The sequence below is a fragment of the Microcebus murinus genome, chromosome 2, assembly GCF_040939455.1.
Source record: "Microcebus murinus isolate Inina chromosome 2, M.murinus_Inina_mat1.0, whole genome shotgun sequence".
Classification (NCBI taxonomy): domain Eukaryota; kingdom Metazoa; phylum Chordata; class Mammalia; order Primates; family Cheirogaleidae; genus Microcebus; species Microcebus murinus.
The window spans coordinates 61,213,980-61,232,598 of NC_134105.1; the positions used below are offsets into that span (position 1 = coordinate 61,213,980).

At 37.8% G+C, this 18,619-nt stretch overlaps 1 protein-coding gene across 2 annotated transcripts in view; it reads left to right on the forward strand.

Moving 5' to 3' along the window:
* Positions 1 to 18,619, forward strand: part of AK5 (adenylate kinase 5) — a 239,152-nt gene that overhangs the window by 43,145 nt on the left and 177,388 nt on the right. For both annotated transcript variants that reach the window (XM_075999468.1, XM_012787619.3), the window contains exon 6: positions 2,923 to 3,114. In XM_075999468.1, the coding sequence (XP_075855583.1) occupies positions 2,923 to 3,114 (192 nt within the window). The remainder of the gene's footprint in view (positions 1 to 2,922; positions 3,115 to 18,619) is intronic.

Sequence of the window (18,619 nt, forward strand, 5' to 3'; positions counted from 1 at the left end):
AAACAAATTGCAAGTTTATTCAAAGTATAAAAAAAATCACATAAATTTTCAGCTGCCTTTAGTATTTCAAAAGCCAATACCTAGAGTGAAAGACAAAGGATAGTGATGATTGTAATCACACGTGGTTATAAGACTATCCATGACCTTATTGTGCCATAGAGAGAGGAGCACTTATGTTACAGTCTGCAACAAACACAAAATGTATTAAAGTAAAACATTTAATGTAAGTGTAAAATGCAATAATTTCAAAATGCAAGAAGTTTTTATCTGTATTCAATACTGAGCTAGTAGTTCAGTTTTTTCCTATATATTAATATACATTATCACCAAGCCAAGCACAATGTCATTTTATTTATCAAAAATTGTCTTGTTATATAAATTGATTGATTGATTGAGACAGAGTCTGGCTCTGTTGCCCGGGTTAGAGTGCCGTGGCATCAGCTTAGCTCACAGCAACCCCAAACTCCTGGGCTCAAGTGATCCTCCTGCCTCAGCCTCCCAAGTAGCTGGGACTACAGGCATGTGCCACCATGCTCGGCTAATTTTATATATATATTTTTTAGTTGTCCAGATAATTTCTTTCTATTTTTAGTAGAGATAGAGTCTCACTCTTGCTCAGGCTGGTCTCGAACTCCTGACCTTGAGCGATCCTCCCGCCTGGGCCTCCCTGAGTGCTAGTATTACAGGTGTGAACCACCACACCCAGCCATGTTATATAATTTAAGGTAAATTTTAAAATTTATCCTTTATTATGTTGGGCGAGGCTGAATATTACTGAAGATTATATTGATTATAAATTTTATAATGTAATATTGATAAAAGGTGTAACTTTAATATCTTTATCATGAATCACTTAAAATTATAAGTGATTTTATAAATTTTTAAGATTCCTCAAAAGCAATTTGCATGTTTTTCAAAAAATTGAGAAATACTAAACTACTTAGGGGTTTCCCCCTTATTTTACAGTTGGGAAGACTGTGGTTCAAAGGGATTGAACAATTTGCCCAACAATGGCAGACTCTATATACAAATTCAAGATGATCTGATTGTGAAATGCATGCCCTTGATCACTTTCCCTAGTGTGTGCCTGTGCTAACACAGTGACAGTGAGAACTGCAGGGAGGGAAGTCTGACTGGTGTTTCAAAGACAAAATCAATAGGCAACAGTGATAGATTGCAGTTTTAATGAGTTAGGGTTAGAATTGATATTAAGGCTTCCAGCTGAGACACTTAGGAAAGGAATGTTGCTACCATAAAAATAAATAAGCAAATAAGATGGGAACTTCATTTAGGTAGAAAGGTGCTGAGATTAATTTTTGGCCTACTAAGTCACAGCTAGCATGAAGACTTATAAACAGAGCTATCATATAAACATGTGAATATATAGGACTGAGGTGCTGACAATGCATCAGCAAAAGGTAGTCATTGAAACTAAAACAGTGGAAGGGCACTGAGAGAATGAGAACCCAAGGAGGGGAAAAAATATATATGATCTAAGCCTTAGGAAATACCTCGTGTTAGGGGTTTGAGGAAGGAAAAAAATGTGAGCAAAGGAAAAAAATCAGTAAGTTAAAGGAGAACCAGGACCAGGCAGAGTCATGAAAACCAAGAGATAATAAATATGTCTCAGATATATTGAGCACCTACCATGGAACAAGTTCATGCTATGTATTTTATCTTATTTAATCTTCATAATAACTTAGGGGGGCAGGTTTATATATCTTTATTAGACAGATAAAGACACAGAGGTTTAGCAAGGTTAAGCCATATGCCCAGCACTCAGCTGGTAAGTCCTGAGGCGAATACTGGAATCTATGTCTCCCAGCTTCCAAAGTCCATTTTCTAACTAGTGGTCTCCAGAGTATACAAAGCAATCACTGTAGTTTGGGAAGAAAATGTTAAAATTATGATTATTGTATCTCATCCTGTTAAACTTTTATTTTTACAATGCATTCTATACTAGTATAGCAATACATGCATAATTTATAATTTAGGTATATGTTTATTGGGGTGTATACTCAAAAAATTTACTAATGTGAAGATGCAACAAAAAATTTTGGAGATTATTGCTTCAAACCACTAAGTGAAACTACCTTTTTGCCTTGTCCCATACTCATCAATAAACTGCATTCACTTCATATGGTCATGTTATGTTTTAAATGCAATACTAGTTCTAATCTAGTTAAATAAAAAACTTTTTATTTCACAGGTTCTTTTCATGCCATTCTTTGGCATTTTCAGAAATTCATGATACCCTTTGATCATTTGGTGCATTGTGATAGTGGAAGGAGCAGAAGCCTTAGATCAGGCACACCTGGGTTCAAATATCAACTTTTACTTTATTGACCATGTGGTCTCAGACAAGTACTTAATTTCTCAGAGCCTCAGTTTGCTCATCTGTAAAATGGAGCTAATATTTACCTGCATATTTAAAGTTTAGCAATATATAAGGAAATAACTTAGCATTGGGCCTGGCATACAGTAGATAGTTTTTAAATGGCAGCAAATAATCATAGCAGTAGTTCTTGTTTGTTATAGAAAACATCTGTGGCTCAGTGGTCATCTCCCCTCTAAAATCAGGTCGCATAATACTTGTGGCAAAGTTTGGCCTAGATTGTTTTTAATTCAACCTGGAAACTTATTTAAGCATAAGCAAAAAGTGGTTTTCTGAAATATGTGGGGCTACTGCATACAGGTGGGGAATGCCAGGTGGGTTGGGAAATACCATTTACTTGGACTAAGACAGGAATGGCTACTCTTGGCCTTGTATATATAGCGTGACAGCCCTGGAAATATTCTGGCAAAAATGTAGAGGACGTAATATCCAGCAGCCTCCACAGAGCAAAGAAGATGAATGCCACCGCCCACACTTGCGTTGGTTGGTATGTTGAATGTCTCTCTGCTTATTGATGCCCTCTACAGATCTGCACTCCTGACTTGGTGGTGTTCCTGGCTTGTGCCAATCAGAGGCTCAAAGAAAGATTACAGAAGCGCGCGGAACAGCAGGGGAGGCCAGACGACAATCTGAAAGCCACCCAAAGGAGACTAATGAACTTCAAGCAGAATGCTGCTCCGTTGGTTAAATACTTCCAGGAAAAGGGGCTGATCATGACAGTAAGTTAGCTCTGCTTTTACACGTTCAGTACAAGAATGATCTTTCAGATTTCTCATTGGCCTAGGTTCTCACTTAGAAATCCTCTTTACCTTAAAATGTGATTTGGGGAGGAGATGTGAACCAATGGAAAAAAAAAATCTCTCATGTTTGACCTGATTTGCTTCTATTAAGCTATAATGATAAAAAAAAAAATTCATTTTAGTTTAACTAATTTTTACAAAAGATATGATACATTTTTACCTTGGGCAGAATTCTGTAACACCCAAATAAAAAAGTATTTTTAAATAACTGTTAATATTCAGGTAATTTTAAGCAATACTTGCCCAGTTTCTCACCTCTTCTGTCTTTAAAAAACTAACAAAACTGACAGGTTTATAAACACCCAGTTGGTGTGGTGTTATAGTAGATTTAAATTGTAACTTGGGCTTTGTTTATCATAATGTACTACACAAAGAAATAAGACTCTGACTTTACAAAAAAAATTTCCTGAGGGTGATAACATATCAAAATGGGAGGTGTTTAACTTTCTGCTCCATTTGATACTATGTAACTATTAATGTTTTCTTAAATGTTTAGTTTGTTTTGTGATAAATTGTATTCAATGTGCCAATGAAGGGTGACACTGTATCAGTTGATACAGTTTTTAGAGTCTAAGATGGTAGAGAGTCCAGCTACATTGATGATCCCTACAACATCAGATTCATTATGAAAGCATAGAGGAGACAAAGAGAGTAATAGGCCAACTGAAGAAAGCACTTCATGCATGAGGGGTACTAAAATCACAGCAGCTCCTTGGCAGCTAGATAGTGGCAGACCCCCCTTCTCAGCCCTTGGGCCCTTCCCACTGTACCACAGATTCTAGCCCAGTAGGGTCACAAGCCTCTGGAGAGAATCTGATGAAAGCAATGCATGCCCATCCCAATAAAATGCACAGGTGTTTTTCACAAATTATAGAGAATCAACTGAAGCCCATCCAGAGTGCCTGTGACCTAACAATTCCTGGGTTAAAACTTCCTACGTTAGACTAAGATGCCTTTAGGCCTAAAAAAACAGCCGTGACATTTGAAGAATAATCTCTTTGCAGTCTTTTTAGCACTATAAAGAAATATTTTGGTCTTTAAGTCAAAGTTACCATGTCAGAGAGTTGTAAATCTGATCTAAAAATTGTTCACATCGCCAGAGTTCTTTTTTTTTTTTTGGTCTGTACCAAAAAAACAGACACTGTAATAAGAAAGATACAGGAAAATCAGGGTATACGTTTTATGGCTATTTTTGGAGGGTTGTTTTTCTTGCCAATTACCAAGCTGACTTTTGCATTGTGTCAAGAAAAAAGAAATTTACCCTATAATCCAAAGCCCAACTGTAAGCTGCAGGGCCAGAGTTTTAATTGATATTTGCAAGGCTTAAAGGTATTACTGGAGGTCTCTGATTACTCCCTGCTTGTCACGTTCGTCATCACAAGCAGAGCAAATCTCTCAAATGAATGCAGAGTGGGGATTGTTAATTTACTAATATTTTGCATGGAGGTGAAATGCCATTGCCTCTAATTGAGGGAGTCAATAACAGTGTGGATGACAGCCTGTAACCTCACTGCGAAAACCAAATGAGTTTTAAGATAAATGCCTCTAATTACTGGGAGAAAACTTGCCTTGTAAAGTCATCTTTTCGAAAGCAGTGAACACAAATACAGACTGAACTCTGGAGAATAAATTTTGAAAAAATAGTCTGACAAAGAAACAGTGCACATTCTGAAACATGTCCTCTCTCAGAACCTAGATCATAGTTTACTTTTGGAATTAAAATATATATGGTAGCATTTCTACTTTTAAAAATGAGTTAAATAATTATAATGATCATTCTCATTAATCACAGGCATGTTAAAATTTTAATAAAAGTCTAGGGTTTAATAGGTCAAACCCAAATACTTCCTTTTCTCTGTAGATTTTCTTTCTTTTTCTTCTACTTGTCCTTTCTAATTGATTCATTTACTCATTTAATGAGTATTTATTGAACACAAAGACACTCTGCTAGGTACTAGAGGTGCAAACCTGAATAAGCAAAGGATAAGGATCTTTACTTTATCACTGACAGATTTATTGCAGGCACCTAGAACAGTACTTGCTGGGTATGTGGTAAGCTCCCAGTAAATGAACAGAGCTTACAGCCTGTGTGATGAAAGAGATATTAAATAATGAGTTATTAAGTTATTAGGTGATGCCTGTTATTAGGTGTGATGACTGTGATGAGTTAGTACGTGTGAACACATGCAGGTGCCCTCTCATGTCATGCACTGTGTTAGGGTTTGGAATACCTTCCTGTGAATAAACAGACTCTCCCCGCCCTTCAGTAGGATTAATTGTTTATCTCTGTGCAAGGTTCTTAAGGACTGCAGAGACCATGACCCTCTTCAGTCCAGTTGAGAAACTTCATCTTTATGCTCCTATTCTCTAGGGCTTTGGTGTCTGAATCCTCTTACTGGGAATCTCACCTCCACTGACATTTAGTAATCTCATGATGCCCTACAAAGAGCTAACCTCTAGGACATAGTCTCTTTATCTATAAAGTGGAGATGATATCACCTACCTCATAATGTTGTTGTACAGGTGAAACGAGAGCGTGTGTATAACAGGGTAAGCGATGGTAATGCTGAGATTGCAGTTAAGATACACCAAGCAGCCTCATGGTCTGGTTCAGATTCCAGCTCTACCACCTACCACCTGTGGGACCTCCTGCAGGTTACTTCTGTGCTCTGTGACTCACATGCCTGGCTACAGGTAAAGGCATAATGGGTATAATCCTCAGTCTTACCTCAGTGTGATTGTGAGGATCAAATGGATGTCAAGAGCTTAGGCCAGGGCCTGAAATGTTGTAAGAGTAATTTACATGATTGATATTATTTTATAATTTTTGTATTTCTTCCTCTTTCTTCCTTCCCCCTCTAACGCTCATCTTACCACTAACAACAATTCTGTGCTCTTTGCGGGCACTCTGTTGCATTTTCTCCAATAGATAAGTTATTGTAGAAATCCAAAATGAATAATTTAGGTTCTAAAAACTTTGTGCCAAATTCATCTTTTTCTTTAAAAGTGTCTGTTAATCAGTTATAAAATTGACACAGTGTTTTCTTTAACTTCTATTAATATGTTATCCAAGTTATCAAGCTACATAATGGCTGTGTGTGAATAATGTAGTTGAATTGTAATAGACGTCAATCCACTCTTTTTTCTTTTTTCCTTCATCATGGACTGTGTATCTGTTGGCAGATTTGAGTAAAAAACAAAACCAGTTTGACTAAAAAGAAAATCTAATAAAAATAGCCAGGGAAAATATGCTGTTTGCTGAATACCGTATCTTACTGACATGGCTGCCATTACATGGACCTTTTTATTTTTATTCTTTTATTATGCATGTCTATACATATTTAGACTATAAGGTAAGCAAATGGTCATTTTTCTTTTGGACTTTTTGTGGACGGAAGCCAGAGGAGTATAATTTGAAATGAAGAGCAAGCTGTAGTCCTAGGAAGAGGCCTACTAATTCATACCCAGGTTTCCCAACTGGATCTCTTCAGCCAGGAAAGGCATAGGCTGAGAAATGTTAAAATTAGGATTGTTTCTCAATCACCAATGCCAGTTTTCCTACTGAAGTGGACAAAGAATGTGGGTAGGGCCACACTGGCATATAGTAAGGCCACATATACCAGTGACTCCCTAATGTCTGTACTTAATAGACCAGAAAAAAAAATATTTTTTTAAATCAGGCTAAGATGAAGTTGGCTTTTTTTAATTTTATAAAGTGAAAGCATTAGAAAAAAGAACTATCTACTCTTGCCATTTGCTTGAAAGAGATATTTTTAACACACCAAAAAAATTAAGAATAATATAGCTCCAAAAAATTCTCTAAACCAGTGTTTGGCTTTTTCAAAAACTCCCAACATTTGCCTTATTTTTCTCATTTCCCCCTAAAATTGGGAACACTTCATCACAAACTACTGTCAGTGCTGGGAAACCACTGACGTAGAGAACATATCCTGTTAAAACCACACTATTGTTTATTTATCAGACATTGTCCCTGAACCTCAGAAAACCCCATTTGAACTATAATTGCTTAATTTGCTCCATATCACTTCCTTCAAATTTTAGAATCTCATTATATACTTCAAATTCACCACCAAAACCATGTACAGTTAATCCTTAAACAACACTGAGGTTGGAGTACTGACTCCCACACAGTCAAAAATCCATGTATAAGTTTTGACTCCCCCAAAACTTAACTACTAATAGCCTACTGTTGACCAAAGCCTTGCAGATAACATAAACAGTCATTAGCACATATTTTGTATATGTATTCTATTCCATACTCCTATTATAAAGCAAGCTAGAGAAAAGAAAATGTTATTAAGAAAACATAAGGAAGAGAAAATATATTTATTATTCATTAAGTAGAAGTGGATACCAAAAAGGTCTTCATCCTCATCATCCTCACCTTGAGCAGGCTGAGGAAGAGGAGGGGTTAATCTTGCTGTCTCAGGGGTGGTAGAGGAAGGGGAAAGTCTCTGTATAAGTGGACCTGTGCAGTTTAAACCCATGTTGTTTAAGGGTGAACTAAGTGTAATTCCCATTCCATCAGACCTCGGACCCTAAGGAAAAGTAAGTAGTAATAGTATTATACAAGTTAATTTAGGCAGACTACCGAATAATTATTTGTTAACTAACTTCACGTTTCATGGGCGTCAACAATAACATTTAAATTTAAATATACAGCCATTGGTTAATTATCACTGTCTCCACCAGCATCACTGCACGGGGTGGTGAAAATGGAAAGAAAAAAAAAAAAAGCTTAAGGAGAAAATAATCTAAACGGCATCGACATAAACTCTCAGCTGATTCAGCAACCCATAAGAAAGGCAAAGGTAATAATTAATAACGGTTTGCTCAAACAAACCCATTCTCTTAAAATTGGGAGGAATAAAATTCTCTTACTGCTTCCTAATAGGTAAGAGGTTGTTGAGTGTGCACCATAGTGAAGCTGTATTTCCTTTAAGTATCGTAACATATTGTATCCTATTTCAATACCCATTGTAATGTAACCAGAAGCTCCCACTAATTTCTATTTGATGGATTTAGCAACTAAGAAAATAGTCAAGGAGGAGTTTCAAAGGTTAACAAATAGGAAAGGCAGTGCAGGTATTCTGGAAGATATTTACCTGGGTGACAATGATGTATACATGCACCTGGATATATGGCCCTCCAAAGAGTGTTTCAGTTACTAGAGTATTTTTAAACTAAGTAGACAGTACCTTCTGGCATGAAACCTGATACTGATAGAACTTCAATGTGGAAAGACCAGAAGTCACATGAGAAATACTGTTTCCATTTTTTATTTAAATAAAGAGCAGCTTAAATGGAATCACATCCTCTGAGCAACAAGCATTTATCAAATCCTCCTGTGTACAGAGCTGGCAAGAAGGTGCCTCCCTTGGAAAAGTGCTGATGCTAACCTAAGTGGAGGGTACCATCCCTGTGGATTACTCAGTGTTACCATTTATTTTACCTGTTTACATAGGTCTTTGCAATATTGGTTTTAAAATATCCAGAACTAGGCCAGGCGTGGTGGCTCACGCCTGTAATCCTAGCACGCTGGAAGGCAGAAACAGGAGGATCGTTTGAGCTCAGGAGTTCTAGACCAGCCTGAGCAAGAGCAAGACCCCTGTCTCTTCTAAAAATAAATAGAAAGAAATCAGCTGAACAACTAAAATAAATAAATAAATAAAATATATATAAATTAGCCAGGCATGGTGGCACATGCCTGTAGTCCGAGCTACTCAAGAGGCTGAGGCAAGAGGATCACTTGAGCCCAGGAGTTTGAGGTTGCTGTGAGCAAGGCTGACGCCATGGTACTCTAGCCAGGGCAACAGAGTAAGACTCTGTCTCAAAAAAAAAAAAGTCCAGAACTAAATTGAAAAGTAAATCTTATTACTTTTATAAAGTCATTATTGCAGGCTCTAAAAACTAAAATACTTTGACTCCAATTTCATTTTCTGATCTTTTGTATGCAAAGGAAAATAAAGCACTGAGAGATAAAGCCATTTGCTCACAAAGTGGCAACCCACACAGAGCAGAGCAGCATCCACGGGCCTGAGAGGCAAATTATGCTGGTTCCTGAACAGCATCAAAACAATAGGAAGAAAAGCAGATACCATATTTATAGTTAATGCTGGCATTCTGTCTCTGTAACAGGCAAACGTCCTGACTCACAACTTTTCCACTCCCAAAGCTCCCTCGGTGCTAGTCCTATTCACACTCTGTAGGCAGGGAGAAAACCAAATGACTCCGTGAATGCATCTCCTTTCCAAGTTGGAAATTGATGCTGATTATATGGCAGTGCTATTGTCAGCGCCTGCTGATGAGAGCTCACACACCAACAAGTGCAATATTCTTATTGTGATGTCTCATAGACAGGTGTTCACAGGAAAAATAAGGAGGAACTTAAAAAATGAACATACTTCTTTTATTATTGCTGACACCTGTAAAATAGAGACCAAAAAGCCCCATCAACAACTTTTAATCATCTTAAATGTAAAGCAGTGTCCTCACATGATAACCACAGAACAAATGATGTAGGCAAATCAAGATAATTTTCAAGTGAACATATTTGGGAGATTCACATCAAGAAAGTTACAATTTGCCGGGCGCGGTGGCTCACGCCTGTAATCCTAGCACTCTGGGAGGCCGAGGCGGGCGGATAGCTCTAGGTAAGGAGTTCGAAACCAGCCTGAGAGAGACCCCATCTCTACTATAAATAGAAAGAAATCAATTGGCCAACTAATATATATATATAGAAAAAATTAGTCGTGCATGGTGGCACATGCTTGTAGTCCCAGCTACTTGGGAGGCTGAGGCAGAAGGATTGCTTGAGCCTAGAAGTTTGAGGTTGCTGTGAGCTAGGCTAACACCATGGCACTCACTCTAGCCTGGGCAACAAAGCGAGACTCTGTCTCAAAAAAAAAAAAAAAACAAAGAAAGAAAGTTACAATTCCAAGGATTGTCGTTGACAGATCTATCTAAGATCTGTGCTATATCTATGGGACTGGCTTTCGCAACGGCTTGCCTTTGTAACTTTTATAAAGTAAAAGAAAACAGATTAGTAAATAGTTGGTAGCTGAATGTCATGTCATACAACTTCCTATAAACTCTTGTTTCAACCCTATAGTTCCTGACAGGAAATCAATCAATCAATCAATCAATCTCTCTCTCTCTCTCTCTCTCTCTCTCTCTCTCTCTCTCTCTCTCTCTCTCTCTCTCTCGATTTTCCAGGAGACACTCTGTGATCAGAACAATAATTTTGATAATAGTGCCAATGAGCATTCCAGACTTCCAAAATTAAGTCTTAATTTCTTTTAAAATGTTACAATGAGACTTACTGGGAGCATGAGTAAGAAAATACTATTTTTAGTAATGTTCTTGGACTAAATTTTTTTCATGTTAAAGCACAACCTATTAAAATTGGAATTGATTAATATCTTTAAAGAGAGTAGTGCTGTAGTTAATTAAGCAACCCACCAAAAAAAAAAAAATAGAAGACAAAAGAAAAGAAAAAGAATAGGCCCTTAAAACTTGGTAGTCAGGAAAATACAAGAAAATATTATGCATAGATGGTACCTTAACAAACAATAGCTGATAATTCCTGAGTACTGAATTATGTGCCTGGTACTACTCAAAATGCTTCACATATGGTAGCTCATTATTGCTCACCAAATCTCCGTTTTGTAAATGAGAAAACTAAAGCACATGAATATGTAGCCTGCAGGATCCCAGGAGAATAGTGGAGTCTTGGCCAAACCCAGGCTCCTGACCTCAAAGGCTGTACTTGTGATCGCTGTTTTGTCCCTTCATCAAAACAGGACACTTATGCACCCTGAATCTTGAAGAACAAAGCCCCATTAACAGCTTTCTCCAGGTGTTTGTCATTTGGTAAGCATCTCTGTTCAGCTGTATAATCTCTTCATTTTTGTTTTTTGGAAAAGGATAAATGAGAAAATTCTATTAGTACATTACCGTGAGTGGTTTTTTTAAAAAAGGAATTTTTACTAGGTAATTGATGCAAAATAATTAAGGTAATTTATAAAATTTGGCTAATCCAAGTACACATTACAAGCAAGGATATTTTAGCACCAATGGCCAATTGCACCTTGTATTAATATTTCTATCTTACTACCGTCGTCTTCTTGCCATGCTCAGTTCCACAAATCAAATGTACATCCTTGGCTTCAGTTCTGGGGCAGGCAAGCCCCTGCCTTTGTCTACTTTAAGTCTTATAGTTCATTTTCCCCATTGTAATAGTCCTTTTGTAGTCATTCATCCAAGCAATTTTGTTGAAGGCCTGTGTATTCATGGTGCCCTTTTCGTCAGACAACAGAGATCCTTCCTTCACTCCACAGCTGTCTGTTGACACGCCATAGAATAACACTTTCCCATATACAGGGTGCCACATCAGGTGCGGTAGGGAAGACAGAGTTGAGGTGGAGCCAGGTCCTGCCTTCTGAGTTTGTGGTGCAGGTACACAGAGGACAGAAACATGGAGAACTTGAACACAGCTCGGGAAGGGGTAAGCGCCACCACAGGGACGTGTAGTAGGCCAGGAAGAAGCAAGGGCAGGGGAGTGACATCCTCCTGGAAGGCGTAGGGAAGGCTATCCTGGACACACTGGCCCTTGGGAGATGGCGAAGAGTTGGAACCCAGAAAGAGCAAAGAAGGGCATGATAAGCAGACACAGGACATGGGTGTCTAAGGGAGTAGTGAGACTTAGAAACAAGAGGGGACAGATGTGCTGGGGTGACACTGAGGGAGGCACTGAAGTGCATAGCTAAAGAGGAAGGGCTGTTCTGTGGGCAAGGGCCAGCTATGAAGCTCTGAGCAAGAGAGTGACATGACTAGAAATATTATGCTGGCAGCTGTGTGTCAACAGTGAATGGAGGAAGCATCTGGAAGGGATTTGATGAGGGCCTGGACTGCGGTGATGGCCGTGTGGCACAAGGTTTTGGTTCTTTGGAAGGCAAGATCTGGAACCAATGGAAAATGGGGGAGTAACTCTTGCTGTGATGAAAAATAGCACTCGCAACCCACCTGCATACGAGATGTAACATAAATTTCAGCTATTTGACCATAATGGTTTCCCATTTAGATAGTGTTTATGGCAGGGTTGAAAGGAAGGAGGTCAGGGAAGGAAAAGCAATGTAACGAAGACTGACAAGCTGAAGAACTATAAAGCAAAGGAACAGTAGAGCCAGTTGAATCACCAATTTTTTCCACAAATGATTATTTCAAAATAGTTCACTGAGTGAAAAAATTAATGAATTAAGTCAATCATTACAGATATATCTGGAAACATTTATTTTGATGGCAGATAGCCCTACGCATCTTATAGCCATGAGGATATAATTCCATTATAGCATTGCAAAGTGATCAGTTTTCGCCAAAAAATAAAAGGTTTATATCTGTTAGGATGTATTTCATTACAAATAAAAGAATAGCTGAATTACTGTGGCTTAAGCAAACAGGTTTATTTGACTTGTATGAAGTTAAGTGCAGAAATGGGTGACACAGGGGTGGTATATGGCTAAATGGTGTCATTAAGAACCCAGGCTTCTTCTGTCTTTCTGTTTCACCATCTTTAATGTTTTCTCATTGTGATAAAATGGCTGCTGCTGCTCTGGTCATCAAATCCACATTCCACACAGGACAAAGGTATGAGAGCATAGTGCTGGGAAGCCACAGCAATTGCCCTTCACTAGGAAAGCAAAGCTTTTCCATAAACACCTTCTCCCCCACTTCTTGACTGGCACTTAGGTTTTACTGGTCACAACTGAGTAATGTGTTTTCGCTTTCCCTTTATGTGTTTGCTGCTTTCAAGAGAAGCTGCAAAATGGAGTATTTATTAATAGCTTCCTAGCCTCTGATACAGAAGAAGATAAAAAAGAAAGGAACTAGAGTAAATGTTGAGTGAGTCAACCTACACTAACCATTACAAGGGTTTTTAAAAAATCCACTTTTTTTCTGTTTAAAAGGATATGGTAAAATACATTTGCAAGTAATTCTATCAAAAATCACAAAAATAGAAAATATGTTTAATAATAATATCTACTTTTCAGTAAGCATCTTTAATATGCCAGAGTCTTTATTCACTTTATATCTAATTCTCATAACAGTCCTTTAAGGTTAATGAGAAAAAAAAAGAGGCAATAAAAAAAACAAAACAGAGGCTCAGAGAGGTTCAAGAACATGTCGTAAATCCTGGAGCCAGTACATGAAGGAGGTGAGATTTGAAATAGGTTCTACCTCACAGGATCCACTCAGTTAATAACAAAGAATTGAGCCAGAACTTGTGTCCATGCAAAAAGTTAACGCCCCCTCTTAGAATAGTCAGGAAATATATTTATAATTCCATATTAATATAACCTGCAAGCTGTTGCTGACTGAGAAGCAATAATACCTGCTAAAAGGTAAACTGAGGCACAATAAAATTTTTAAAGTTTATTTGAGCAGTGATTCATGAATTAGTCAACTCCAAACTGGAAGTGGTTTGGGGGCTCCAACAAGGGAATGCAAGGGAAAGGCTTTTTACAGGGCAAACAAGGAAGTAAAGTGAAAGAAATAATTGATCGGTTACAGTTACACAATTGCCTTATTTGGTCTGTCCTGCTGGAAAGTCCCTAGTTATATAAGTTAGCTGGTGGCTTCTGATTGCTTAGCCTTAAGTTTCCTTTTTCTTTAATATAGTCATTTAACGAGAAATAGCCCAAGTTGCTTTGTTCATGTTTGCAAATCAAAGTTAAGGTCACTTATAAGGCCTGACTGGCCCTGTCTACTCAGAGATTCCTCAGGTCTAATCTCCATTTTAATTTACAAAATCAATCTTATAAAATAAGGAATTTAATTCTAGGAAAAGTGGAGAAGAAGGAACATTTATTATCAAGTGCTCTGCTAGTAGCTTTATAAATTGTTACCTCTTTTAATCACTTAATCCTGTAAGGTAGGTATTAAAATTATGTAGTGCCTTGTGCGTGCCAGCTGTTTCTACTTAGGTTATCTCATTTCTTGTGAAGACAGAAGTTTGCTGTCCTTTCCAGGTAGATCCTCACCTATTCCACATCTCACTCTGACATTGCTATTTATTCCTGATCTGCCCTGCTTCACCCTTCAGACTCGCTGTCGCCTTCTCTGCTGTGACAGGCTTCTCTCCTCTGTCACGTTGTCTCCCACCCAGCTGGCCTCTGGAGAGCTCTTACTCAGGCACAGCCCCCAGAATGGTGCTTCCACCTAGTTTAACCCAACCTGGCAGGTGGGGCACAGACATGTCCCTGCTCTGAAGGAGCCCGCATAGAAAGGGGAGGAGAGGAGAGAGGAGAGCGGCCTCAGTGCATCTGACCATAGCAGTGACAGATGGGAGGATGTGCACAGGGCTACGAGACAGAGCGAATGGCACCCGCCTTCTCCACAGTAACTCCTGTGGGACTGGATGAACTCAGAACGTGCCCAGGCAGAGGGTACTCCATTCGTTCAAAAAAAGTGATCAGGCATCTGAAATTTCTGAGTAAAGAGTCATGGTCGTTACCAAGTTCAGGATTAGAAATGGGAATAGGTGGACAGAAAAGACAGAATCAACGGCTGGGCAGCCAGGGATGGAGTGGGGAAATAAAATAAATTTTACTAGAACCATTCCAGGCTCTTATTGATTCCTCCTCCCCATTAAGGAATTTAATTTACCACAGTACAAAGTAAACTTGAGAATATATTCATCAATTTCTTTTTAGGCGATTATTCTGAGATTTCTCCCTAATATGGAGTAGTCAAAGATTAATGAAGATGCTGATTTGGGGCTTTCAGAGCTCCAATATGAAGTATTAATAATAATAAAAAAAAAACACAATTTGGAATGTAAGAGGATGTTTGTAGAAAGGAAGGTTGAATGTGTGCAAGTTTCAACATGATGTGGGCCAGTTGTCCTCAAACTACGACCCGCGGGCCACACACGGGTGTTTTTGCCCATTTGTTTTTTTACTTCGAAATAAGATATGTGCAGCGTGCATAGGAATTTGTTCATAGTTTTTTTTAAACTATAGACTGGCCTCCAACGGTCTCAGGGACAGTGAACTGGTCCCCTGTTTAAAAAGTTTGAGGGGCTATTCTCTTCAGTACCCTACTTCGAGCAGCCAGCACAGTACCAGGCACATAATGGGTGCTTAAAAATATTTGTTGAATTAATTCATGAATTAATCAATTGGACTGCATGATTTTCATTCTAATAAGTTGAGTGTGAACAAGAACTTGTTTAGCCTTCGTTCATTGTGATTGGATAAGTCGCTTTTTGGTAATGTTTTAAACTTGGGCTTTCAGAAATTCATGCTTTCTACTGCAGCCTGGCCTCTCTCTAATCATTGCCAATTCACAGGTTATTTGAAGGTGTCAGCAGCCGTGAGAGATTTCTCAGAAAATACTGCAGAGTATTGTTTCAGACAGTTTCCGCAATTGCTGTCAACTTCAGGGTCAAGAAGGAAAAACTGAAAAAATAGATTTTTCTGGCGACAAAAATCTTGTTTCTTACCTGAAAGTTTAATCGCAGAACATCAATAGTGTTATGTGTTGTGAGATATGATTTTCCCTCTATTCTGAAATTTCTGCTTAAAAATCTGAATACAGATATCATGATCCTTTGATGTATACTTGAGAATGTTTATTTTTTTTCTATCAGAGCTTTAAAGTTCATATGTTCATGACAAATTAATTCTGGCAGAAGTCCAAAAGGCTGATATGATCCCTTACAACTGAATGACTAGTATAGCAGCAATTTCCAAATAAACCCTCTCTTCCACAGAAGGTCTTGTAAAGCCTTAGGTGAAATCCTTTTGGCTCCATGAGCAGTGTTGCGTGACTATAGCTTACTATTTTATTATTTTGTTTTTTTGTAGCTTACTTCTGATTGCCTGTTCATCTCATCAATTCAATCTGAATTCCTAACACACTGAAATTTGATGTTAACAATATCAGCTAATTAATTTCCTAAAATTGCATAAGTAGGCAATTCCATAATGGCACTGCTCCACTCCATATTCTGCGAAATGATAGCCCACTTAAAATTGTAAGAGAAGAGAAGCAACATAGGAAACTTCAGTTATTTCAAATTATCTTGTTATGTGAAGTTGTTCAAAGATTGCATTCTCTTCAGCTAGGGGCTGTTGCCCAAGCTTTTCCCTCTCTCTGCGGTCCTGATCAGCTCCACCACTCTGCCTTGACCTGGCTTCTTCTGGGAAGCCACCATGATGGGGACAGATGTTCCACCTATGAGCTCCCATAACACACCACTTTGATCCCATTTGTGGCAGTTATTATGCTATTTTATAATTCTACTTCTTCTTTATAACTCTACCATCTTTCTACTATAATTCTGTCTTTATAACTCCACTGTCTACTTTCTTCTTTATAATTCTATTGTCACCTGCAATATTTTATTTCCAGAACCTGGCTTAGAGTCCGTAAGTTCACCTTCAATATATATTTACTAAATTAATATACCATATTAATGAGTTATGAATTTTATGATGACCTCATTTAAAATATATATATGAGCACTTAACAGATTATATATGTGTACTTAATATATATGGGGGAAGAAAGAACAAAAACAAAGCTAGAAAAGATGTTTCAGCTTGGAAACCTTTTTTTCACACGTTCTCTGTAGTTGACCTTAGCTAACACCTTTTAGGATTTCTAGTCTTTACATTGTCATAAACATAGTTTGTTTTTCTTTTGAGTCTTAGATCTCTCAGTTCAAAGTTCATCTTAAATAACACATCAAATTTTGATATTTTTTTTGGTTCCACACTCCCATTAAGTAAATTAGAATTCTTCAAGTAATGCCAATTATAGAAATAATGTGTAATGTCACTGAAATAAAACCTCCAAGAAAGAAAATATTTTGACAAATTTTGTTACTTTTATATCCCAACCTCTTAGAATACTACCTGGCACAAAGTAGGTACTCAGTAAATATTTGTTGAGTGAAACATAGATTTAAACCAACACTCCATTCACATCCTGGATTTGGAGACATAAAGAGAAGAATCTAGAAAAAAAAAAAAAATGAACATGACCAGACAAGTGAAAGCAGCACCATCTATCGAAGGAGAAAAATAGGGCTGGTGATTAAAAACTCATAAGTCAGAAGTAAACAGATCATGGTTCTAGGTCTAGGTCATTCACCAGCTCTTTACCTTGCAGAAGTTACTGAAGCCCGTAGGACCTCAGTTCTACCATCTGAAGACTTAATCTCCTAATGCCTATTTTATAGGTAGTCTCTAAGGATTGAGTGGAAAAAGCTAATTAAAGCATTCAACACAATGCCTAGCACAGAGAAAGCACCAGTCAGACTGTCTATGCTTATTATTTTGATGGTATTGCCCCCTGTAGTGGCCAGAAGTATTAATACTGCTATAGCAAACACATGTGCTGTGTCTTTCTCATCCTGATTCTTTCAACATATTGGATTTCTGACAAGAGAGTAATTCCTGTATTCTAGAGGCATTTTTTTAAATCTCAGGAAGATGGCTTCTGCAGCTCCTTTGAGATGGTGAACTGAGAAAATTGAACGCAGCTTAACAGTCAAAAGCAGCATTGCCAAATCTGTCACCAGCTATAAAAGCCCTTCGGAAGCTATTTTGCAGGCTCTTGGTGTTGGTTTTTCTCTCTTCTTTTTTCTTCCAATTTTACGTTCACTCTCTTTGTTGATTTTTTCCCCCTTTTCTCCCTCTCTGAGGATAGTCTCAGTGGACACCAAGGATGTTGAGTAGGACTGCTAATTTCATAATTTGTTCATGCCCATATCATTCAAAAACCTTGCTCCATTTTTAATATATTCAAATAAACCTTATGCTAGAGAAATGCTGCAAGAGTCTCAATGGTAAATATGAGATAAAGCAAAACGTAGTGTTGTATAGTGGGCCAGGGGCTGACTTTGAAGTCACAAAGACCAAGGTTTGAATCCTAGCAAGTTACTTAACCTCTAAGCTAAAATACCATTATCTCTCAAATGAGAATGAAGATAACTGACTTGCAAGATTAATTAAGGATTAGAGATAAAATGTATAAAGCAGTCATATCACATGGGTAACTAAATAAATGACATCTACAGTTATTACTGTAATCTATAGCCCATACCCCAAAACACTTAGAAACAATCCAATTAAAATATGTGCTAAATAAAGATAAGTAATAGCTTATATTTGCTGAGCACTTCACTCTGCTAAAAAACATTATGCGGATATGTTTTAGGGAGATTATCTGTGCCTGGTGATAAATTCTCTTCTATCATATGCTCAGCCATATCTAAGGTATATCCATTCAAAGTGATGGGTTCCATGAGAAATCTGAAATCCAGTTCTGAAAGCTACTCATTACTTTTCAAAATGACTAAATCGGGAGACAACACCAACAGCAACTTATTTTAATG